This window comes from Cervus elaphus, chromosome 25, assembly GCF_910594005.1.
Source record: "Cervus elaphus chromosome 25, mCerEla1.1, whole genome shotgun sequence".
NCBI lineage: Eukaryota > Metazoa > Chordata > Mammalia > Artiodactyla > Cervidae > Cervus > Cervus elaphus.
Genome location: NC_057839.1, coordinates 5821061 through 5846776, shown reverse-complemented (window position 1 = coordinate 5846776; position 25716 = coordinate 5821061). Strand labels below are relative to the sequence as shown.

Sequence of the window (25716 nt, the reverse complement as noted above, 5' to 3'; positions counted from 1 at the left end):
CTGAGCATGATCTGGCTAAAATGATAGAATACATGATAAAATCTTCTGATGATCATCTGGAGTCTTTTTTTTTTTAACGGTGTAAATTTTTGTTGCTATTTTTGCACTGGATCTTTGTTGTTGTTTGAGGGCTTTCTTTAATCATGCTGAGTGGGGGGTACCCTGTAGTTGCAGTGTGCGGGCTTCATTTTGCTGTGGCTTCTCTTGTTGCAGAGCACAGGCTCTGGGGTGCAAGGGCTCAGTAGTTAATGGTGCATGAGATTAAGTTGCCTGCAGCATGTGGGATCCTCCCAGAGCAGGGATTCAACCCATGTCCCCTGCATTGGCAGGCAGACTGCTATCCAGTGTACCACCAGGCAATTCCAATGCTATAAATTTTATGTTTAAAATAATACAGTGTAACTTAAAAAAAAAAATAAGAAGAGGGTAAGGATGTGGTGGTAATGTAGGCAACAGATGATTCTCTTTATAACATTAATGATCACTGTCCCCATTATCCATAGTGGAATTAGGATGGAAAAAGCTAAGATCCAGTTAGAGAGACAAGGCAGTTGTGCCTGTTGATTTGTCTGTCTTCTGAAAAGGCTGTCATCTCCTAACCTCAGAGACAGCTCCCTGTCTCATCTGCTCAGCGCCTACCTAAGATATAAAGACAGCAAAGGATGGCGGGCAGGATGGAGGGAGGGTGCAGAGCTGAATGCAGCACTGTGTCCAGAACACGTGCTTAACTCCCAGCAGACTGGGGACAGGGCCGGTCCCTGTCCGACATGCCTTCCCTCCCGTTCATTGGCTGGAGCCCTGTCCAGGTGCCCCGTCCTCCCTCCATGGAAGTGCCTCCATTCCACTGACTGCCGCCCCTCCTCCTCAACGCGAGCCCAGAGCACCATGTCAAAAGCCAGCATGGGGCCTTGACAAACACCTCCCCCAGCGCCCTGCTGTCCTTGTTGGTAACACTGAGGACAACTCTTCCGGCTACTACACAAAATGACTGCGCAGCACAAGGAACATAAGACTTGTAAATCTGTCAGCGGGCGGGCAGGGCTGAGAAGGGGGAGACCCTCAGATTCTTGCCTCCCCGCTCACAGGCCTGGTCGCCCCTGGAGGCCTGAGTCTTGAGACCGATGTCCTGGCTTCTCCCTGGCTCCTCAGGTGACAGGACAGAATTTTGGAAGGTTTGACTCTTGGTTCACAGAAGACTTGCCTTTAAGAAGGAATTTTGTTCCTTTAAAGAAAGGTGAAATGCAAGTGAAAGCCAGATCGGGTGTGAGAACATGGGCTGGGGGGTGGGAGAGGGGTCAGGGTGATGTCAGAGAGCAGGGAGGGGGTGAGGGGTGGAGGAGGGCCTCTGGGCGAGGGGGCGGTATGCCTCTGAAACTGGGGTCAAGGGAGCAGCTCTCTGTCCCCTCAAGCCCTCTAGGAGACAGGGAAACCCATCTACAGCTCACACTATGCGGTAAGAAAAACATTTCAGCTGTGCACGAGACATATGATCACACAGGCAACAAAACAGAGTGTTCGGGAAATAACATTGACTCTTACTGGTGCTGTGGGCTCTGACACTTTCCATTCTGTTCTGTTTTCTTCCTCCCTGCCTGCCTTTCTTTCCCAGTTTCCTTCTTCCTTCTGTGTGACCAGCAAAGTTGATTTCAAGAGGCACTTGTGAGCCTCCACCCCCACTGGCAGAACACAGGGACCATGGGCAGGGAGCCCCACGTGTCCTGGGAGAGCCTACAGGGGCCACAACAGGACAGACAGCCTGAGTTCTGCTTCCGCTCCCCCACCTCACTCCCTTCCTCCATTTCTATTCTTTAAAAACAAGTCCAAGAAGACCAGATCACAGGAGTGATTTCACAAGCTTTCAGCCCACAGGACCCACCCATGTCTCTGGGGCGCTTGTTGTGACTGCATCCAGCGGCTCCCAGCCTCTCCTGGACGCTCTGATGGGTTAGTCTCCAGTGAGCCTGGTTATGAGTGTTTGTGGCTATGGGCAGGCCAGCCAAGGCTTCTCCAGCGAGGGCAATACCTGGCCTGAGGTCAGGCCGGGGACTCTGTCCGGGGTAGGAGGCTGCAGTCGCGCTCAGCAGGACCCCCTCCCAACCTCTGCACCGTCCAGCAGGACCAGAGGAGGCCTCCACCCGAGAAGTCAGAGACCCGTCCCCATCACACAGCGAGCTAGGGGTCTCGGCTGCCACGGCCTGGCTTCCTGCGGAAAGGTCCGCTCCGCTGCTGCGGCTAAAGACAGAGCGGAGAGAAAGATGTCTACCCGCTGCCCAGCCCCCGTCGGTCTCTCGCGGGGCTGAGTGCGGCCTGGGGTCTGTGGGAAGGAGGGAGAATGAGTCACCTCCGGCCACTCACTGTCGCCTGGTCTTCTGGGGGCGTGGGAGTGAGTGAGGGCAGCCACGAGGGTTTGCAGGCAGAGGTGCAAGAACCTCGGCTCTGATCGCCAGCACCGCTGCCCTGCGCACGCGTCCCCCGCAGCCGGCGGCCCCAGCCGCGGGGAGGGGGCGTTCTGAGGCCCCAGAGCAGGGGGGCCGGGGCCCCACGTCTGCTTTCAGGCTGGGCTACCGGCCCCTCTCCGGCCCCGCGGCTCTCAGCTCGCGCTGCTCTGTGGGGCTGCGGTTTGCCATTTCCTTCCTTCGCCAGTTAGAGCCAAAGCGGCCTCCCGCCCGGCTGCTGAAGATACCCTAAGGAGTTGCCTAGAGCAGCAGGTCTTTTCAAGATCAAAGCCGAGGCGCCCGCCGGTCAGGGCCACCCCGCTTCTCCCGGTGCCCTCCCTTACCGCCCTTACTGTGCGGGGGACCCGCCCCCCAGCACCCCCTACTTCAGGTCCTGCAGAAATGTCACCTCCTCCCAGAGGCCCGCTGGGTGGTTTTTCAATTGTAACCGCACTCGGATCCCGCCCCCTTTGCCCAGCCCACACCTCCGCTGTCTGCTTGTACACACAGCTCTCACCTTGAATTTCACTTCCTCTAGTGTACACTGTTTGTCTGTCTCCGCTAGCAAGTAAGCTCCTCGAGAGCAGGGATCTTTGTTTTGCTCACCGAGGTGCCCTGAACCCCAGCAGAGCTCCTGGCGCTTAGGTAGCCTGGAGTGCGCACTGTTGAGTGAAGGAATGACTGAATGAGGGTGACTGCGCCCTGACTGATGCTCTGTCAGAAGAGGGAGCAGAGGGACGCTCGTCAGCTTCTTGCACAGTCGCTTAAAGGAAACAGAGGAACCAGAAACAAGCAGTCTGGTGGGTAATTGGAACTTCCACTGGGAAGCTCCCCACCCCGCTTTACAGCATCTCCCCGTGCCGGGTGACGTCCCAGCAATGACATCGGAGGGAGGATGACAGGCTCCTCTCTCTCTGTCCTCTAATGGCCCTGCTCGTTTGTTAAAAGTCTGTCTGTCCTGTCACTCGGGCTTCCCTGGTGGCTCAGATGGTAAAGAATCCGCCTGCAATGCGGGAGATCTGGGTTTGATCCTTGGGTCAGGAAGATTCCCTGGAGGTGGCTATGGCAATCCACTCCAGTATTCTTGCCTGGAGAATCCCATGGACAGAGGAGCCTGGTAGGCTACAGTCCATGGGGTTCAAAGAGTTGGACATGACTGAGCGACTTAAGCACAGCACATCCTCTCACTCGAATGAGTGGAGAGGTTCTGAGCAGGTTACCGGGGAACGTGGTGAAGTTGGGGGGCAGGGGTTGGGGGCCTGGGGGATGATGAGGGAAGCAAGACGTGGTGGGGGCCAAGACTACTTTGCTAACTTAGCAATTTTGTTTTAGACCAAACTTGTGACCTTGCTGCAGTCACTTCAGCAGAAGGAGGGTAGACTCTGGGTCCTTCCCAGAGAGCAACAGGCGCCATAGAGCTATTCCCAAGGGGCCTCCGGCATCAGGGGCATTACCACGGGATGCGGTGTGCTGACAGTGTGGAGATGAGGGAGCCTGGCTTCTGAGGCTGCTGTGTGTTGCTGGGGGAGGGTGCCTGCTGTGCAGGCCAGTCTCTTCCTCTCTGGGCCTCTGTGGCCCCGCGTGTAAAATGATGCGGGCGAGACCGCCTCTGAGCCTCCTCCAGCTGCCCCAGGTCTCTCGGGAACACGAGCCTGTCGGCTGACAGTCCCTGGGTCTCCTCAGTGGTGCTAAGGGAGGCTGGAGTTTACGGCTAGGGCGTGCCAGAGGTGCCGTCCCACTCTGCCCTTCCTGCCCTGGGGTTTGGAGATTTGCTAGTTTACAACATCCAAGGAATGAGAGGGTCCTGGCCAAGGCAGGCCTCTGGGCACGGGTGATTCGGGGAGTCTCTCACTTTGCAGGCTGTGGCTAGATGGGGAATACCTCACCAAGTGTTTATAAGAATCCATGTCACCGAGGAGGGAGCGAAGGATGGAAGGAGATTTTAGGCCCAGGAAGTGCACTGAAGCTCTTGTCAATGAATGGCTGATTCTTCCAGGTCTCAGAGATGGATTGAAGAGTCTTGTTAGACATTGCTACAGGGATGTCAAACCAAGAGTCAGAGGAGCTCAGCACTGCAAATACTAGGACAATAAAATATATTGCGGTCATGTCCTGATCTTAAGGCTGCTGGATTTCAGAGGAGGAGGAGGTGGTGTGAGCTGGCCAGTCCCCATGGAGGGGCTCTGAGCTAGAGTCAGGAGGCTGAGCCCATGCAGAGAGCTTCCTGGGCAGGAGCAAGGGGATGCAGGTGGCAAGTTCTGTGAGAGAGAGAGGGGACTGACTGGAGGCCAAAGGAGAGGCCAGCTAAGGTTGGCTAAGTGCCTGAGGTCACATGGACCGGGGAATCTTCAGGGTTCAGGGGAAGAGGGCTGAAGTTGGAGAGAGAGAATGCTTTTATCACCTTACCTGTCGCTTTGTCTTGTAGGATTCTCAGTAAGTTAAGTCAAGAAATCAACAAGAATGAAGAAAGAAGGAGCATTTTCACACGCAAGTGAGTGGGGCAGTCAAGTGCCCAGGGTCACTTTAATGAGATGCAAAGAATTTTCAAACTCAAGTCTAAATGGGAGGTACAGGACTGGTTTTGCCCTCATTTTTGATCTGCAATAATAATAATCTTCCAGTCCAGAGGTCCCCGCTCTGTGCCCTGCATCCTGCCCCTTACATCAGGGGAGCTTCCCCTAGAAAGTCAGGTAGTCACAAGCTCCCAATTGTACCACCAATGTGACTTCAGTGATTTCCTGAATTTTCGGGTAGCCTGGCCTGAGTTTCAAAGCAACAAGCACAAGAGTCCTGGGTGGTGAGAGATAACCCTCCCCTGGGGACTCCTCTTTCAGGGCTGGACTAAGAGGGATATCTCCCCAAGTCAGTAGGGCTGTTAATGCCATGTTGCTTGCCTTTGCAGACCCCAAGTCCAGCGGTTTCCGGAGGAGACAGGTAAAGGTCTCTGGGGTGAGAACGATTCCTTTGGAGATGGGAGGCACTTCGGTTCTTCTGACTTCCGGTCCAGGTGGAGAGGAGGAGAGATATCACTCTGCCAGGCACCTGGCCATGATCCCCTTCCAACTGAGGCCCTCTGCACAGACACAGGGAGGGACTTTGCCGGGCGGTGCTTGGAACAACCTGGGTTTTGACTGAGCACCTGAGCAGAGCCGGTCCTCCTGCTCCTGAGTCTTTAAAGCAATTATTCACTTGTTAAACTCCACATCTTGTTAAAACGTAGATTCCTGGGTCCCCCCAGTTCCTGCAGAATCAGAAGCTCTAAGGATAGGGCCCGGGGAATCTGCATATTTTGAAGCTCTCTCAAGTGACTTTCACACACGTGAAAGGTTGAGAACCACTGCCTCTGGTAGAATGAGCCCCTCAGGTAGGAAGTCAGGAGCTGACACTGAGTTGCTGACCCCCAGATGTACAGGATGAAGGCAGGGGTTGGGGAGGGCAGCAGGCTGGGGAGCGGCTGACTTCCCTTCCGTGGCTTCAGTCGACACTGATGGCGATGTTGTTTTCCTCCACAGAGAGCCATGAGGAAGACAACGGAGGCTGGTCATCCTTTGTGAGTATGCGGCGGGTCCTCCCGGCTTACAGCAGAGTCTGGAGGTCCTCTGTAGCAGGCCCTGACGGAGCCCCGCGGGGTCAGGTGTGCTCTGTGACCGTCAGAGTGTGGCTCTCTGGCTTTCCAGCCCTCACGGTCTCTGGTCTCGTCCAGTCCTCTTGCACTCGGGGTGCGGGAGCAGTGGTGGAGGACACCCGCACGAAAGGCTGGGCCCTGAGCCACTCTGTGACGAACGCTGATGGCGGGCTGGGCTCGGCTGAGGCCTGCGGGGTGCTAACCCACTGCTGTTCACCGGGACCCCCCACAGCAGGGCCCTCCCCCGAAGCCCTCCTCATGTGGTCTACACTAGCTTTAAAGTAGCCTTTCTCATAGGCTTAAGTCCCCACTGGTGACACAGAGGGAAAGGGAGCTCAGAATGAACTATCGGCCCTCGAAAGACCTCAGGGATGGGACAGTCCAATTGGGTTTTATACTTGAGGGGTCATAATGACCCCTTTGAGAGTCTGATGAATTCTGTGCAGCTTCTCCCCAGAAAACTGCGTATATCATCACCACACTTGAAGCCAGACTCGGGCTAAGAAGTCTTTTACGGCTCGTAGCCCAGTCTGTTCTTTTTACAGAGGAAGCAGCTGAGCCCACTGCAGGACGTGACTTGTGTAGACCCCATGACTAGTTAGAGGCAGGCTGAGGATGCAGCTCACCCACCCTTAGTCCAGGGGTCCTTCTGGTAAGTGGCTGCCTCTAGTGCCTTTAGGTAGCAGGCACTAAACACCCCTGTTCTACTGGGATTCTGGTAAAAGCAAGCATTGAATTTGTAAAAATAAAAATAAAAAACCTGCTAGCTAAGTATGTTCTTTTTTGCATGAGAACAAAGGAATCTAACAGATTAATTTTGTTCCCAAGGGACAATAGACCAGAGTTTCCTCCCAAATATTTACATTTTCACATAGACTCTGTATCTTAGCCACTGCTTGTCCTGCAGTTCCTCCTGTGAGCTCAGTCTGAGGCTGGTGTCTTCCATGTTGTCTTTAAACAGGGAGTCCCCCCCCCCCCCAGCTGCTGCTATGACACTTGGGCTTCCGTGAAGTGCCCAGCACTGCACAGGGCACTCGGGCGGTGAGGATAAATGACCCTATGACCATTTTATAGCTTGGAGAACACACACACAGATCAGAATGTGATTTGGAACAAAAATGTACATAGGAATATATGAGCCGAATCACTGGAGAAACTAGTTGTTCTAGAAGCAAAGAGGAAAAGTCTATTGTTGAGAAAGGCTGATAAGGTAAAGGCCCGTTGGGAAGTCAGGAGCCATGGGTCTAGAGTGTGCAGGCTGAGAGATGGTAGGGAGGCCCTGCAGGTCTAAGGGGCAGTCCGCAAGGCCTGGAAAGGTGCTGAGGCTGTGGTTCTTAAGTCTCTCCCGTTCATCATCCTCTGCTCTCAAGTTGTAGTGACCTTGATGGCAGGACCAAGTCTTTTTTGTGTTCAGGAAGATGAACTCAAGCTCATCTTGGCTTCTAATATGTATTGAAATATATATGTGTCTAGGAATATATATGTGTATAGGAATATATATGTGTATAGGAATATATATCTGTATAGGAATATATATCTGTATAGGAATATATATGTATCTGTATAGGAATATATATATATATATACACACATATGATATATGTGCTGTGCTGTGCTTAGTCACCCCGTCAAGTCCGACTCTTTTCGACCCCATGGACTATAGCCCGTCAGGCTCCTCTGTCCATGGGGATTCTCCAGGCAAGAAGACTGGAGTGGGTTGCTGTGCCCTCCTCCAGGGGATCTTCCCAACCCAGGGATCGAATCCAGGTCTCCCACATTTCAGGCAGATTCTTTACCGTCTGAGCCACTAAGAAAGCCGGAAGAATACTGGAGTGGGTAGCTTATCCCTTCTCCAGGGGAACTTCCTGACCCAGGAATCAAACTGGGATCTCCTACGTCTCAAGTGGATTCTTTACCAGCTGAGGTACCAGGGAAGCCCATAGGATATATATGTCAAAAAAAGGCTGTATTCTCACCCAGAAAATTCCATGGACAGAGGAGCCTGGTGTGTCGCAGAGTCGGACATGACTGAATGACTGAACACACACATCTTTCAGTTAAGCTCCTTAGACAGTCTTCCTTAAGCCACCCAGCAATGCCATCAGGATTTCTAGGTTCTAGTGAGCACCTTTCCTAACCAAGTTGCAACCTCCTGCTGCTTCTCTCTGCACCCTCTTGACTTTAGAGAAATGCCCAGGGCTCAGTTAGGACCCACGTGACTTTGGCCTGAGCGTGATAAGCCCGTCATTGCTCGGCAGTTGGTGGTGTCAGGAAATCATGACTATAACTGTCCACTTTCATGGGCTGCTTCAAAGGCAATCACCCAGCCCCTAGAGCTTCCTTTCCCTGAGACCTACAGAGAAACAAATATAAACTACCATAAAAAAACTTAAAATTTATAGAGTCTCTTCCAAGAGAGCTAGCTGTCACAAATAATAAGCTGTTGTCTCTGTACACCCAACTCTCAGCAGAGACTAGCCCAACCCTGACTACCCCCTCTCAGGTACAACTTAGCCTGCCTTCAGTTAAGGGGCTTTGGTTGTCTGGTTTTCCCATCAGTGTGGCCTTGGAGGCTGTGCCAGGTTATGATGAGGAAAGTTTTGAGTATAGGCACCCCGAGAACGGGGCTTCCCAGGTGGCACAGTGATAAAGAATCCGCCTGCCAATGCAGGAACCTCAGGAGACGTGGGTTCTACCCCTGAGTCTGGAAGATCCCCTGGAGAAGGAAATGGCAACCTACTCCAGTATTGTTGCTGGGACAATCCTATGGCAGGCCCCTGTCCATGGGGTTGCAAAGAGTCAGACACGACTGAGTGTCTGAGCGCACACCCTGAGAACAGAACTGGCAATTAACCAGGGGCATCATAAATGCCCCTGCTGTTTAGTTTTCCTCTCGGTGATGCTTGAAGTGCAAAGTGTGTTTATTCAAACATAGTAAGTGGACATAGGTTGCTGTGTCCACCTCATTTCTTCTGCTTTTGCCTGCTGTGCAAAGAAATATGGGGGAAAATGCACTTGCCTAGGGAGTCTGAAGACCTTGACTGGGTCCTAAGACGACAGCTTGCTGGCCATGTGAATTTGTACTCCCTGCGCTCAGCGTCTTCATCTGGAAAGTGGGAGGAGCCAAGTGAGGACCACTGTGAGGCCTGGCAGAGAGATAGTAGATGTGGGCACGCCCACTGCCAAGGGGCCTCTACACACCACACTGCCCCATCATGCTGTTGGCAGGAAGAAGATGACTATGAAAGTCCCAATGACGATGCAGATGCGGAGGATGACGGTGACTATGAATCCCCCAACGAAGAAGAAGAGGCACCTGTGGAAGATGATGCCGATTACGAGCCGCCACCCTCCAATGATGAGGAAGCTCTGCAGAACTCCATCCTGCCTGCCAAGCCTCTGTCCAACCCCAACTCCATGTACATAGGTAAGGGCCCTGGAGCCCAGCCCCCAGCCCCACTGATGCACGGGAGGCCAACACCCATGCAGCAGAAAGCGTTGCGTGCTGATGCCAACTGACCGGCCGTGTGACTTTGGGCAAGTAACTCCACCTCTCTGGGCCTCCGTTTCCTTATCTGTGAAATAGGACAATAATAATACAGGCCATAAAGGTTTGCTGTGAAGTTTAATATTTATGATTTTCAGCCAAACCATTGCTAGTGGTGGCTGATATCAGGACTGAACTGCTGCTTGAGGGCATTTGGAAGGATCAGTTTATTTTGTGTGTTCCTTTGGTACTTAAGTACTTTCCTGTTCCTCCCTGTCTTGGACCAATTCATGATTATGTGACACTACTACCCACAGATTGTCAGGATAAAAACAACAATATTGAATGTAGTTTGACCATAACTTTAAACATTTTCAACAGTATTTAAGATTTTCATTGTTTACCTGTTCCTGTCAGCACATTTCTCCCTTGCTCATTTATTCATTCATCCATTCAACAAAAATTATTGGTCTCCTATTATCCAGGAATCATTTTAAATGTTGAAATTCAAAATTATCTGGAAAGAAGACACAGCCCTTGCTTCACGGGGCTTACATCCTACCAGAAGTGGTAGCAGAAAATAGCCACACACACACTTGCATAACATCAAACAGTAAGCCGAACAGTTGATGATCAGCACCACAGACATTAATGCCACGAATCCTTTAGGCTGTAGAACACTTGGCAATTTTAAAGTCATTTCAAATTTTGTCAGCATTTCGTGTTTTGAAGCACCCTGTATGATATAGATGACAATTACCAAGCCTGTTTCGTATTTAGGGAAACTGAGGTCCAGAGAATAAATAGGTAACTGATATTGAGTGTCCCATGCACGCCAGTGATAAACAGAATGAATGAGACAGTAGACAGTCCTCACCCTAAAGAATTCATAATTCAATCGGTGAGGCAACGAAATGATTGAACTAAACCATACTCAGGGAGACGTACGTGGGAGACAAGGCTGAGGCTATTCCCAGTCCAGGCTTGCTTCCCTGAGGACATATTTCAGTTTCAACTCAAAGGATGAGCAGGAGCTGTCTAAGTGGGGGTGGAGGTGTAAAGGCAAAGCACTCAGCAATGGCCAAGCAAAGGCGCTGAGGCTGGAAGAAGGGCAGAGGGGCTGGGAGACGGCTGTTGGGTGTGCAGGTGTGAGGGCAGAGGGGCTGGGAGACGGCTGGTGGGTGTGCAGGTGTGAGGGCAGAGGGGCTGAGTGACGGCTGGTGGGTGTGCAGGTGTGAGGGCAGAGGGGCTGGGAGACGGCTGGAGGGTGTGCAGGTGTGAGGTCAGAGGGGCTGAGTGATGGCTGGTGGGTGTGCAGGTGTGAGGGCAGGGGGCTGAGTGACGGCTGGAGCGAGTGTGCAGGTGTGAGGTCAGAGGGGCTGAGCGACGGCTGGTGGGTGTGCAGGTGTGAGGTCAGAGGGGCTGGGAGATGGCTGGTGGGTGTGCAGGTGTGAGGGCAGAGGGGCTGGGAGATGGCTGGTGGGTGTGCAGGTGTGAGGTCAGAGGGGCTGAGTGACGGCTGGAGCGAGTGTGCAGGTGTGAGGCTAGGCCAGGCTTGCCTGAGCTCTGAGCCCATTCTCTGTGGAGGAGCGCTGCCTCCCCAGGGCTGAGACTGGGTGAGGCAAAATAGGTCAGGGCACAAAAGGCAGGAATGCGCACAGTCCTGGCCTGGCCTTTCTCTGTCAAAGAGGCGGAGCGCTGTGAGTCTGTCAGCCTGCCCGGGGATGCTTCTGTGAGGATCAGTAATGTGAGTTTCTGTTCGGAGCCTGTGGTTTGGTAGCAGGAGCTGGTGACTGACTCCTCCCTCTGAGGAAGGAGGAAGTGGGAGGGGAGGACAACGCAGAGCACTAGTGGGGGAAGGAAGGGGACCTAGGGCAGGGTCCTCGTGAGCCACGACAGTGGGCTTGACCTTGCCCAGGCAGCTGGGTGTGCCTGCGTGTGCGGGTCTGCATGGCATGTACACGTGTATACCGTGTGTGTGCACCTACACATGCCCATATATGTAGGGGCGTGTATGTTTATTTCTTTACAGTTTTGTCTGAAAACACTCCCTCATGGTACTGGCTGAGTTCATTATCAAGAGGCTTTTTTTTTAATGCCTTCATCACCAAAACCCCTGATAAATGCTCAGTCCCCAGAGGTGAGGTGAGAGCTGCTTCCAAGTAAAAGAGTGAGATGAACGGGCAGGCACAGAGAAGGCAAGGGGCCAGGGGCACCCCACCCTGTATGACCCAGGTGTGGGCACATCTCTGCCATGCGTCTGGCGATGCACTGGGCCGGTGGCCCCACTCACCTTGGTGCAGAATTTCTCCTTCCATTTGGATGCCTTTATTTCCACAGACCGCCCCCCCACTGGGAAAGTGCAGCAGCCGCCGGTGCCCCCACAGAGGCCGACCGCGCTCCCTCCTTTGCCCGCGGGCGGCCGGACCCACCAGGTAGGCGTCATCCTTTTTCTTGTGCTTGTGTCTGCTCGATGACTTCCTCTGCAGGCAGGACAGACTGTAGACATCTGTATCCAACTGCAGCCAGTAAGAAAAAAATTACATGCAGGCTGGGAAACTCATACCCAAGTACAGTGGGCTTTTGTGGGGGTGAAATGCTAGTGGTTTTTATACGCAGCATCGTGCTATTTATCACTGGTATTTTCTCTTTATCATAAATGATACAAGCTGTTTATATAATAAAAAGTTTCCTTCTAATATTCATTGTGCTATTATTTCCCACTTTTGAAATAAGTGAAAACTGTAAAATAAAATCTAAGAGGAATAAGTAAATGACCCCTGCTAGTATTCGGGTCCTAGGCCTTCTCTTTGCTGAGAAAAGACTTGCACCACCTGCTGGCCAGCACCTGAGATTCCATGGACAGAAAGCTTGGGACCAAAATGTGCTGTGATGAATCCAGGGAGAGGGGCAGCAACCCCCTGCTTCTCTTTCTTCAAGTTTACAGTTCCAGATTCCATGGATCTAATTAAGTAACAGGCACACCTCATTTTGTTGCATTTGCTTTATTGCACTTCACAGATACTGTGTTTTTAATAAATTGAAGATTTGTGACAACCCTGCCTTGCCAGATGATGGTTAGCATTTTTAAGCAATATTTTAAAATTAAGATATGTATGTTGCTTTATTAAACTTAATACTATCACACACTTAATAGATTCCAATATAAATGTAGCTTTTATATACAGTGGGAAATAAAAAAATAATGTGACTAGTGTTGATGAAAATCCAATTAGCAATCAAACTAAGAAGATTAAAAGATAATTTTATTCTAACGTTGGGGACAGACTCTCAGAAGTGCTGAGAACTGCTCCTCCAGTCAGGAGCTAGAGATTCAGTTTCACACGTTTTTGAGAGAAAGACTCCTGTGTCATACTAACAAGTTAACATTATACACAAAGTTCATCAGAGCTGGCCAGGTGTGCATGCAGAGTAAGCCTTTAGTTCAGTGCAACCCCCTGACAGGATGAGAAAGAAATACTAAACTTAAAAATCACAGTGGTGATATTAGAAGAAAGGGACCATTTCCCCCCAAATTTGTTTATATCCTCCTGTCTTGAGGAGGTCTGGTTAATGCAGGTATATATTGCACAGTAGGAAAGGCCCATCACAAATGGGCACATACTGTATGTGTTTCAGTTCTGAGTTGGTCTGATTATCCTGCCATAGAGAAATTTATGATTTTCCTATTCACTAGCCTTATTTTGATTTTTGCTTTATTGTGGTGGTCTGGAACCAAACCCCCATTATCTCCGAGGTCTGCTTGTATCCAAAGAGACCCAGAGAAGTTCAGGCTCAGGAGTCCACAGCTGGAAATGTGCTCTCTCCACAAGGGACTGCAGCACTCGGACAGCCGTGGTGAATGCCAGGTCTCAGGACTAAGGGACACAGAGGACGCATTTTCCCCAAAGTTCAAAATCCAGACCACGCCACAGTTGGGACACTCTGTCTAAGAACAGATGGCTTCCTCCTGCTTTTGCAGTTTTATTACAAAGGGAGCTCATGGAGCTGACTTTATCTACATACGGGTTTTGCTCTTGAAATCTGCAGCTCACTCTTGGGATGCAGAATTTCATTCATTCCATCTAGGGATACTTACTGAGCAGCAGCGCCCAGCAGTGTTCTGGGAATAAAGCATGAACAAGACAAATAAGGTCCCTGTTCCATAAAATTTTCATTTGGGTTGGGGGAGATGAATAATCAGCAAGTAAAGAGATGCATAAACAGGGTGGCTTGAGTAATGTGTAGTTAGGGAGACAGGAGACCAGGGGACGTGATGGTGGGTGGAGAGGCGACATTGAGCTGGACAGTGTGAGACAGTTGTGGTGAGAGCTGGGAAAAGAATATTCCAGGCAGAGGAGGACACAAGCACGTAGATTCCGAAGATGCACAAGCATGAGATTTTGCAGGAACCGCAAGAAGGTACTTAGGGTGAGAGCCCAGTGGGCCCTGAGAGAGGAGTACACAAAGGTGATGGAAGGAGTCAGCCCAGGCAGGGCCTTTCAGGCCATGGTGGGTCTAGTTCTGTCCCTGATGTGATCGGAGCCACGAGAAAGCTTGGCAGAGCAGTGACATGCAGACGATGCTCTCCCAGAGTGTGGAACAGGGGGCTCCGTTCACGTGAGACATGGACAGGCACCTGTCCATGGGATGGAGAAAAGTGAACAGATTCAGACCTATTAGGGGGATAAAGCTCTCAGGGCTTGCTGACGGGTGGGAAATGCTTCCTAACACGTGGATTTCTGTTAAAGCAGCCGCTACCCCCACCCCAGCCCAACCACGAGGAGCCGAGCAGAAGTCGGAACCACAGAACGGCCAAGCGTGAGCATGGGGCCACCCTCTCTTGCCCACCTGCCCGCCTCCCCCAGCCCAATGCTCTTCTCTGTGAATTTGACTTCAGTCTCTTTCCCTTCCAGTCCCTGCTCCTTCCATAGACAGAAGCACGAAACCGGCCCTAGATCGTTCATTAGTTCCATTTGACAGAGAGCCCTTCACACTAGGTTGGTATCTTTCATATTTGTTGCTCAGTAATAGTAGCCAAGAAGAGTTGGACACGGATTGGCAGCTGAATAACAACAATGACAGCAACAATAGTGGCTGACGGGTGACTCAGCTGGTAAAGAATTCACCTGCAATGCAGGAGATCTGGGTGCCTTCTCTGGGTCAGGAAGATCCTCTGGAGAAGGGAATGGCTACCCACTCTAGTATTCTTGCCTGGACAATTTCATGGACAGAGGAGCCTGGTGGACTACGGTCCATGGGGTCACAAAGAGTTGGACATGATCAAGAGACTAGCAACACAAAAACAATAGTGGCCGACATTAATGCGTGCTTCTCACGGGCACCACCTCATTTAACTGCCGCCACAACCCTATGGAAAGGGGACTGTTAGAGTCAGCCTCATTGTACAGAGGAGGAAACTGAGACATGAAGAGGTAACTTCCCAAGGTCACTCAGATGCCAGGTGATGGGGGTGGAGACCCAAGCTCAGAGCTCCTGTCCTTCACCCTGTGCTGGGCTTGCTTCTCCACGGGGCGCCATTTGTGCACACACGCCCATGGTCCTCCTGAAGGACTATGGGGAAGCATCTGGGCTAAGAGGCAGAGGCCAGGGAGAGCTGTTTGCTGCCTCCTGAGCAGCTCACTGGCCACAGGGATGTTGCTTTTTCAGAGTGTCTCCTTATGTATGAGGTGGATGCTCTATAATGAGAAAATACTTTGTGAAACTCTAAGGTGCTATTCAGACGTCAGAGTCGTCTTCTGTTGCATGTATCACTGACCAAACTGTGGGTATGCTACAGTCCTTTCCTCCAGAATTGATCCAGAGTGTTCTTGGGTGGCAGCTACCTCTACTTAAAGCTACTTTAATTCAGTTCTAAAACTTAGCTACAGAGTATTGAGCACCTACTATGGGGCAAGTGCTTTAGCCACCACAAATAAGTTATCTCTGGGTGTCTTCAGGGGGGACTGATTCCAGGATCCCTGTGGATATGAAAATCCAGGGATACCCAAGTCCCTTATATAAAATGGTGTAGTATTTTCATATAACTTCTGTATATCCTTCCATGAACTTTAAATCATCTCTAGATTACTCATAATACTCAATATAATATAAATGCTATGTATGTAGTTGTAAATACAATATAAATACACATACATGGTTGCCAGTACATGGCAAATTCAAGTTTTGGTTTTTAGACCTTTCTGGAATTATTCTTTCCAAATATTTTTGATCTGAGGTTGGTGGGTATGGAATCCATGATATGGAGAGTTACTTCTACATTGTCTCTAGTCCTCCCCCCAGGCCCACAAAGGGAGGTGTATTATCATCCCCACTTTGCAGGTGATAAAGCTGAGGTTCAGAGAGGTTGAGTTAACTTCCCAAAATTGCAGAACTAGGTGCAGGATTTGAATTCAACTTGGATTTGAACTTTTTCTGGATTTGAAGTCTTTTCTGACTTCAAAGTGGATGCCCTGTTCTACCACGTCTTGCTGCAGTTGGAGATCCTGGACTTTCCTTGGGTGGGGGGAGCTCTGGGGAAGGAGTTCTGAGCCTTGAGGGATAAGGAACCTGGAATCCAGCCCCACCCTAGCCCTTCTTTAGCTACATAGTGAGCAAGGCATTTAGCCTTTGTGGCCTCTGTCTCCTCTTCTGTAGGCAAAATGTCAGTTCTTGGATTTGATGGTATGCTTGCTACAGTTTCCCTGAACTGCGTCATAGCTCTGCTGGTTCATGCCAAGCTATGTCAGCTATCTGAGTTTAAAATGGCCTGTGGCAGAGGGCTGGACACATTAGATGAAAGATGAAGAGAGAGGCTGGAGTTCAGACCCCAGCATTGCTTGCTACCATGAGCCAAAGTGTCAGAAAATTGTAATACTGATGTCAAATCTTTCAGGATCACTTCCTGTACAAAAGTTACCCTTTAAAAATATTTTTGTTTTTATTTAGGTTTCTTTTGAAAGACACCTTTTCTTGATAGTACTAGCTCTACCCTTGAACCCCTTATCCATGATGCTTTGGGAGAATTAACCTCTTAAAATGCTCAGACTTTTATTAGGAGGCTCCTAACATGCCCTGGGAATATGCATAAACCGGCAGATGTTTTTCAGAAAATCTATTCAGGCCTAATGATATAAATCTGTTTCCCGGGTATCCCTCTAAAGTAGGGTTTCCATATCAAACCAAAATTTTATAAGTAATGCACATTTTTATACCATCCAAACTACTCATAGGTAGTCAGTTCTTCACAGTGAGACAAGAGTCTTAGGACATATTATGGGCTGGACATGTATTCAGTCTTTAAGGAATAAATTGTGTCTCAAAAATGCAGCTCCAGGTAGATTATCACCACTCCCACAGAGTGCTGATTGAGCTGGGAGGTGGATGGAGGGGAAGAAAGAGGAGCTATCCAACAATTCTCAGCACCCACAGGCCATTGCTGGCCCTGCATATATATTGTCACCTGATCCTTAGAGCAGACCTACGCAGTTTAACATATAATTCCCATTTTACAGGTGAGGAAATTGAGACTCAAAAATTTTAAGTAACTTGCTCAAAATCATACAAGATTTGCATCTAAACCTGGCTGAATCCAGTTAACTAGTGCTTTTATTACACTGAAGACATAGGGTATTACTCTGGGGAACTTCGGACGGAAGAAAAAATACATTGTTTTGAATGACTTTACAACGCACGGTTCTCAGGTACACCGAGCATTTCTTCAGGAAGCCTACATGTCATCTGTTACAAGAGAAAAGTAAAAGAAGAAAAGGAAGGGAGGGTGGGAGGGAAAGAGAGGGAGACAAGAAAGAAAGAGAAAAACAAAAGCCAACGCAAAATGATTTGCAGCCCACCGGAAGAATCTCCTGAAACTCTGAACCCCAAATTAAATTTTTTTCAGGAACTAAATGCAATGCCTTATGCAATGGCAAGTGTACCACAGGACTGAAAGGAAGATTGACCGCTCTGTGGCAAATGAGTTTATTTCAGATATGCAAATAAACTTAGGCTGTACAAAGCAGCTCTTGGCCAATGAAAGAGGCACAAAATATCAAGAAGGCATTAATCCTTTTCAGCATCAATTATATTAAAACATTTTGGAAAGAAGCTCAGAATTCACAGTACTGCTTGCATGTACACAACACTGTGTTACGCTTGGGTGAAGTCACTTAATTTGTCTGAGACTATAAAATTAGGTGCTTTGTAAGGGACCCTCCAGGTCTAAAGCCTATGATTCCTCAACGTGTTGTGTGTGTTAAGTCACTTCAGTTGTGCCCAACTCTTTGTGACCCCATGGACTGTAGCCTGCCAGATTCCTGTCCATGGGATTCTTGAGGCAAGAACACTGGAGTGGGTTGCCATTCCCTGCTCCAGGGGATCTTTCTGACCCAGGGATCGAACCCGAGTCTCTTAGGTCTCCTGCATTGGCAGGCAGGTTTTTTTTTTACCACTAGTGCCACTGGGGAAGCCCATGATTCCTCAATGCTTAAACCCAATTATCCCTCCTAGCTGCTGGGATTCAGTTTCCTCAAAAGTTTCAAAGCTTAGCTGTTACATTCAAGGCTTATCTGCTGTTTGTCATTTACAGGAAAGAAACCAGCGATTTCTGACAAGGTGAGTTTTCTCCTGTTTTGTTTTGTTTGCTTTTTCTCTGTTTTGTGTCTTGTCTTTGTTCTGTGGAAAGTGCCGAGAATGCTCACGTATCTTCCCTCTTGCCTTGCAGCCCTCGGTCCTAGGGGGAAGGTGAGTGACTCTGGGTACCTGTGTGTTGGTACAGGGTGTGTGCTGTATGATTCTAGTTTGTTTCTCATCCATCCCTTCTCTCTCACTGCAGGCCTCCTGGGGAGCATTTGCCCAAGATCCCAAAGCCCCCGTTACCGCCAGCCACGGAGAGGCAGGACAGAGGCAGCCCCCTGCCAGGGAAGAAGCCGCCTGTGCCAAGGTAAGCGGCCCCTGCTGCTCGGGCTGTGGCGCAGAAGGGCTGACGTGAACCCCTGCCTCGTGTCGGTTAGCTCCATGCAGGGGCCCAAGACCACGGCGCCCTGGGTGGGAGTGGGCTCGTTGTGCCGCTGGGGGTTGAGGGGTGTTCAGACTTCTCAGGCTGGCTGTGGAGCACCTGGGTCACTTTACAGGACAAGGTGAGCTAGCAGAGAGGCGTAAACAGATGGTTCCTCTGGAGCACAGGGACAACACCGTCTGTGGAGACCTTCTCCACCAGTCTGAGTTTTGGTTGAATTTTCCTTCCACCACAAGGCGCAGCTCTGCGCCTACCATTTTATAACCATGCAGGCAGCGGAGAGGACGTCACTGTGGCCGCTTTGAGGTCTCTGTAAGCAGCTTCCTCACTGCTCAACCACATTTTATAGTGGCAGAGCACCTGTCAGCTCTAACATTTCTAACTTTACTATGCAGTCTCTGGGGACCTGTTAACCAAATGGCACAAACATCGCTGGGGTAGGCCCAACTCTGTTCCCTACTAAGGACAAAACCAAGGCTTCCATCAACCTCATCTGTGCAACCAGGATTCAAAATTATGACCCTTGCTTGGCTAATGTGAGGATGAAATCAGGGCCAGGGCTAGGGTGCACAGGTAAAATCTTAGCAACTGAGTTAATGTTTTAATGGTATATTCTAAAAAATCAAAATGTATGTCAAAAATATCGTAGTGAACAAAATAGCAAAGTTTTAAATAAACAAGATGAGATCATGTGAATCACTGATCAGGAGGCAAATTGCCAGCAAACTGCCCTCCTCGGGCCCTCTCTGTGAGGACACGATGCGAGCCCGTGAAGGCTGCTGCCCACCATGGGTCTAAGGCCGCCACCACCACATCTGCCCGGCCAGTTTGTGCCTCTGGAAAAGGGACCAAAGCAGCAGCTTTTCCCAGCTGTCTTTCCTTCACACCAACGGTGAGCCCCCGACGGCTGTTCTCAAACACCAGCAAAGGAGAATGTTTCCTCAAATGCTTATATTTGCTTGGAGAAACATCCACTCAGTGAAATTTAATAGCTACTAGTAGACTCCGGGAGTTGGTGATGGACAGGGAGGCCTGGCGTGCTGCGATTCATGGGGTCGCAAAAAATCGGACACGACTGAGCGACTGAACTGAACTGAACTGAAAGAGTTTGCTGACTAAACCTTTTTCCTTTAATGTAATTATTTGCTGCAGTTGCTAAACAGAATAGAGGTTTGCCTAGCTCAGCTTACAATAATGACAGAACATTGAGTCATCAAGCCTCCCTCTCCCCTGCTTTTCTGCTGGGTGTTTGGGGTTTTTTTTTTTTTTGCTTCCCATTTTATTACAGCTCAGTGGGTTTGATTTCTCGATATTAGATTAAGTGAAACTGTTTATATTCTTTGAAACTCTTTATGCTCAGTTCTTTTTCTTTGCCCTGATTCATTTCAGGCATATGCGGGGACCAGAGAGAAGAGAAAATGTAAGTACAGAATGTCATTTGGTGAATGCTTGGCCCAGGGAGACCAGCGTAGACTCTGCAGAGGTCGAGGCTCTGTCTCGGCCTTCACTGAAGTCCAGTGTTAGAAGCCAGGCCTACGCACAGTAGCCTCCTGAATACTGGTGTCTTTTGGGGTCTCCAGCTTTCCCTCCTGCCCCAAATGCTGCATGGATTAGCTCCTGTCCCTCTGAAGGTTCCTAGGGAGGCTGGGTTAAATGCAACCCCATTACCAGGCGGTAGTGAGCAAGGGGAGTGGCAAGTAGGTAGAAGGGAGGATAAAGTAAGGGATGCTCCAGAGTCTGGGCCTCCCAGAAAGTCTCTTAGGCCTGTTTTCCCCTTAAATACCTCTATGGCCTAAGAAAGAGTGTTTATGGAATGTATATTGTGTACATGTTGCCAACCTAGCTACTTTTGACTGACTGTTTGCCTAGGACTGCTCAGTTTTAGCAATGAAAGTCTCATGTCCCAAGAACTTCATCAGTCTTAGGTAAATGAGGACCAAGACAGTTAGTCACTCCAACTTTACATTTTCTTTGCATTGACTGTCTGCTAGGAGGAGTCATTGTTTCTCTTTCACTAATAAGAAATTGAAGTTTAGAAGGGTAAGATACTCATTGCAAGTTGCACAGCTGGGAGATAGCCAGGATTGAAATCCAGGTCTGTCTGACTGCCTCTGTACTGTAAACTGCCCATGCATGTTCAAGGGCTCAGTCCATAGGTGCCTGGTGTTTCATAGCTCTATGCTAAATGGTGTGCTTATTCTGATGAAGTGCTAAGACATAATGGAGATATGCGCAGATGAAGTGCTAAGATATAAGATGTAATGGACATGCTCCAGTGTGCTAAGGGGCATATGATCACAGGATGAGCTACGGAGGAGAAGTGAAGAAAGTGATGTATAAGGGTTGAAGAGCTAAGTGTGACTTCTTGGTGATGTGGTCACTGAATGATGGGGAAGACACAGGGTAGTCACCCCGAGGAAAAGCTCAGTGCCCTTCAGCCTCAGGAATGCCCTGACTAAGGCAGGTGGGTTGCAGTGTCCATGGAGCCTGTGGGAAGGGTGAGGACAGCAGTCTGGTTTCAGAGCCATAGGGACAAAGAGGAGAGAAGGTTGAAAATGAGGATGCTATCATATTCCCAAGGATCCCTATCTCTGGGAGGATTGACACTTGTTGTCATGAGAATCTAAAAATCTTACGTTTTGGACCAGAGGAGACCTGGCTGCAGCAGTGTCAAAGACCAGTTTCATTCTGGGGATTCCATAAGTCCATGTGCATTTACTTATGCCGCCCTCTGCTAGGACTCATTCCCAGCTGGCCAACCTGGATGAGTGATTCTGGCTATGATCCATCTTGCCTCATCTCAGTGGTAGGACCAAGGATAACAAAATTTTGTTGAGCACTCAAATATACCAGGCACAAGTAGTAACTAATTTAATCCTCACAACAACACTTGAGGGAGGTGCTTGTTCATCACTACTGTCCTAGCCTAACAAGTCCAGGTTGACAATTCTGGTCTACTAGTCAATGGCAAAATTATTTTTGCCTCTCTGAACATCATTTCCTATCTAAGGAGTAGAACATAGAGCCCCCTCCCTTATCTATTTCAGAAGGCTGTCCTAAAGATAAATGTGCTGAACCAAGTGGATATACCTTGGAAGCTATTTTCAAATCAGTAAGGCTGTATAAACTTGGACAAACTCCGGGAGATGGTGAGGGACAGGGAAGCCAGGCATGCTGCAGTCCATGGTTGTTGTGAAGAGTCAGACACGACTTGGTGACAGAGAAACAAGGCTGCAGTGCTTTGAACCAGAGTGGTCAATGCAAAGCAAAGACCCAGAGAAGGTTAAGCTTTGGGTCAGAGGGATTAGGTGTGAATCAATTTCTGTAACCCTTAGCAAGTTAGGCGTGCCTCCTGGGCAGCGTGTTTTCATTTGTAAAATGAAAATGTTAAATTCTTGAAGAGTTGCTTGAAGAATTGGATGAAATATTGCATATGAATCTTTGGGAGACATAGTAGATATCATCATTATTAGTATCTCTAGGCCCGTTTAGACACTTCAGAACCTATTTAAGTATATAAAGACTGTTTCAGATCGGAATTTCTTTAAATGATTTGTATTAAGGAATCATAAATTATTTAGCAAGTTCTGCCGTTCTCCACAGTACCTTTATTGTGGAGACACACAACTGCTAAAGAAAGAAAACAGAGGCATTACTATGATTGAGAAATGCATTTTTCTTTGAGAAATTGTGTTTTGATGATAAATTAATATCTCTTTTTTTCTCCCCCTTACCAGGATGAAGATGATGGTATGTTTAGAAAGACTTTCTTATGACTTGTAACCTTTCCTTTAGTTTTCTGCTCAGGGATTCAGATGGAATTAGTTAGTATAGAAACTCTGTAGAATCCATTATAATTGTAAAATTAGTATTAAGCATATGTATGCCAGTTGGTATACTGTATAACTATAATAAAATGGAATTACTTGGCTGGATTACCAAAGAGAACTGCTAAGTTCATGCATAACAGTGCAAATTATTAATACTTACTAAGTACAGCAAAATTGAAAATCACACGTACAGTATGATAGACAGCATTCCAGTATTTAAGCTCTCTAATGCATTTGGGTAAAGGATTACTCACCATATAAGAATGACATAGCATAAAATTTGTCTTTCATTAAAAAAAACTTGTGAATCATTTCTGAAATTCATATGGTTTCTAACTGACAATTTTCTGCCAAGTTAACATTTCAAAAATGAAAAAAAAAGTGTACTATGGAGAATGATGTGGAATGGCAGCATTTGAACCTGTGTTCTGAGGTGGTAAATCATGAGAAAAACCTTGTAGGGTGGGCATCCACCCCACCACTTCCTAATGACATTTGATCTTTTGAATTTTTGTATCTCCCTTTACACTAGCTGTTTCTAACCAGGGAGTAGTTTGGGGATGTATGTTCCTGTGACTCTTGGATTCTGACAATCTTTCCTTTTTCTTTTCCTCTGAAGTACATCAAAGACTTCCGCCCCAGCCATCACCTCTCCCCATGACCTCCAACACCTTCCCTTCAAGATCTACAAAGCCATCGCCCAAGAACTCCCTCCCACTAACTCACTCATCTGGAGGCTTCCCAGAAAGGTGTGTGCTGAACCATTCAGTTCCGACCTAGCATGACATCTGGGGCCACTGATATTGAGCTAATGTCAGCTGGGTTGAGGAAAAAAGAAATAAGCCACCAGTCTTAGGGTCAGAACATTTTGGGTCTTAAGAAAGAAAGCCAAACTGAGCATGAAGAATGCACAAATGCACATATAACTCACTGCTATCCTCTGAGTGCTGTGCCTGGGGAGAATGTCATGGCCCCAGACAGAATGGAGTCTTTGGCAGGAAGCAGGGAATGTTTTTAACTCTGTAGGTTAAAAACAAAGAAACAAACACTCCAGAAGCCCAATTAATTACTTGGAGTTCACCCTCCATCTTGGATGGGAATACCCATCCAATGCACCTTGCACTTAGCAGACATGGAATAGTCAGTGTACGGGCTCTGTCCCCAGCAGGTCTGTTTTCTCAGTAGCAAGAGTGTTTCTCAGGGCCCGTGAGGAGGTAGAGACAGGAAGAAGACTCAGGGCATGTCTCATAAATAAGCCCTCAGGCTGTCTCCTGGCACCCCCGAGGGTTCACCCACCAGCCTTTGGGCTCCTCTTTTCCTTTACTACCCAAAGGGAGAGGCCTAGTCCCTCCCCTGAGGATGGAAGGAAACTCACCCACCAGCAAGATCCTTCTGGTCTGCTAGATATCTGGAAGGATTCCCAGTTTTTTTCATGTACCCCGGGTGCCTCTTGCTCTGATTTTCTGCTTCTTCTCACTCTTCCGGTTGTTTTTCTTCTTCTGCCATGTCTGCCACTTTCTTATGCCACCTCATCCCACCCTGAGCCCAGCCCTATCCTTCGTTCTTTCAAAACACCACTCGCACGAGATTTCCGAACAGAGCAGGCCTATAGAAAGTTTGGCCTAAAGGGTGGGGAAAATGCCCCTCAGCGTGGAGCAGACAGAGTTTCAGGGCCTCCCCGCCACTGTCCCTGCAGATGCACTTTCTGCCTGCTGCAGCATGGCCGAGCCCTCTGTTTCTGATGCCCTCCCTGCTCTGTGTAGACCACTGGGCCCCGGGGATTCACCATCCCTAACGACATGCCCATGGAATATATTTTCCTAACGGAAAGAGAAGCATTCTCCCAGAGAACGTCTGTTGTGCTCCAGACTCAGAGTCCTCAGACTGCTGCTTCCTTTTTTAAAGTAGCTTTTAAGGCTCTTTACACTGTTTTCTTGTTGCTTTTGTTTTTCATCTTGAAAAGCTTGTTAGACTTTGGCACGGTCTTCCTCAGACGGGAGTGAAGTATGTTCAACAAGTTCCTTCTTTTTGCCCTGCCCCCATGGTTTCAGGGAGGGGGTGAGAAGTAATAGCCAGAGAAGCAGCATTTCCCCAATTCAGGCTCCATCTCTGACCCTTGAACCCCAACCTGACTTAAAATCTGTCCTTTTTTTGTCTCCACAGTAACTGTAACTTTTCGCAGAGTGCCTCCCTGCCACCATACTTCTCTCAAGGTTTGTACTCTGGGCTCTAGTGACCTACTCTAGCCAATATGCCGTCATGAATGGATGTCCCAAAGCCTTTTGGCAGAAGTTTTGTTGTTTCCTAAAAGCATCTGACTTCCTCATTCAGTACTTCCTTATTCAGAACTTCAGTTTCTCAAGTGTACCAAAGGTTGCTGTAGTGAGAGGATACTCCACACAACAACACACACACACACACACACAGACACACACACACACACACAGAGACACACACAGACACACACACACACTCACACACAGACACACACACACACAGACACACACACACACACAGACACAGACACACACAGACACACACATACACACACACACTCACACACAGACACACACACAGACACACACACACACACACACACACACACAGACACACACACACACACAGACACACACACACAGACACACACACACAGACACACACACAGACACACACACACACAGACACACACACACAGACACACACACACACAGACACACACACAGACACACACACACACAGACACACACACAGACACACACACACAGACACAGACACACACACATACACACACACTCACACAGACACACACACACAGACACACACACACACACAGACACACACACACACACAGACACACACACACACAGACACACACACACAGACACACACACACACAGACACACACACAGACACACACACACACAGACACACACACACACAGACACACACACATACACACACACTCACACAGACACACACACACAGACACACACACACAGACACAGACACACACACACACAGACACACACACACACAGACACACACACAGACACACACAGACACACACACACACAGACACACACACACACAGACAGACACACACACACACAGAGACACACACACACACATACACACACACACACACAGACACACACACACAGACACACACACACACACAGACACACACACACAGACACACAAACACACACAGACACACACACACACAGACACACACACACACACAGACACACACACACACACACACACACACACACTCTCTCTTCCACAGGAAGGCGGCCATGGCCTTTATCTTCCCACACAGA

The 25716-nt window shown here is 48.9% G+C and overlaps 1 protein-coding gene across 4 annotated transcripts in view; it reads left to right on the top strand.

Moving 5' to 3' along the window:
• Window positions 1-25716, top strand: part of LCP2 (lymphocyte cytosolic protein 2) — a 47898-nt gene that overhangs the window by 13664 nt on the left and 8518 nt on the right. The window contains exons 4-18 of one of the 4 annotated variants that reach the window (XM_043887370.1): window positions 4861-4926; window positions 5338-5369; window positions 5948-5985; window positions 9289-9487; window positions 11888-11982; window positions 13381-13416; window positions 14302-14368; window positions 14464-14547; window positions 18135-18160; window positions 18270-18289; window positions 18381-18488; window positions 19953-19983; window positions 22301-22313; window positions 23013-23142; window positions 24557-24606. In XM_043887370.1, coding sequence (XP_043743305.1) covers window positions 4861-4926; window positions 5338-5369; window positions 5948-5985; window positions 9289-9487; window positions 11888-11982; window positions 13381-13416; window positions 14302-14368; window positions 14464-14547; window positions 18135-18160; window positions 18270-18289; window positions 18381-18488; window positions 19953-19983; window positions 22301-22313; window positions 23013-23142; window positions 24557-24606 — 995 coding nt within the window. Of the gene's footprint in view, window positions 1-4860; window positions 4927-5337; window positions 5370-5947; window positions 5986-9288; window positions 9488-11887; window positions 11983-13380; window positions 13417-14298; window positions 14369-14463; window positions 14548-18134; window positions 18161-18269; window positions 18290-18380; window positions 18489-19952; window positions 19984-22300; window positions 22314-23012; window positions 23143-24556; window positions 24607-25716 lie in introns of all 4 variants that reach the window. The other 3 variants (XM_043887369.1, XM_043887372.1, XM_043887371.1) reach the window with 3 other exon arrangements.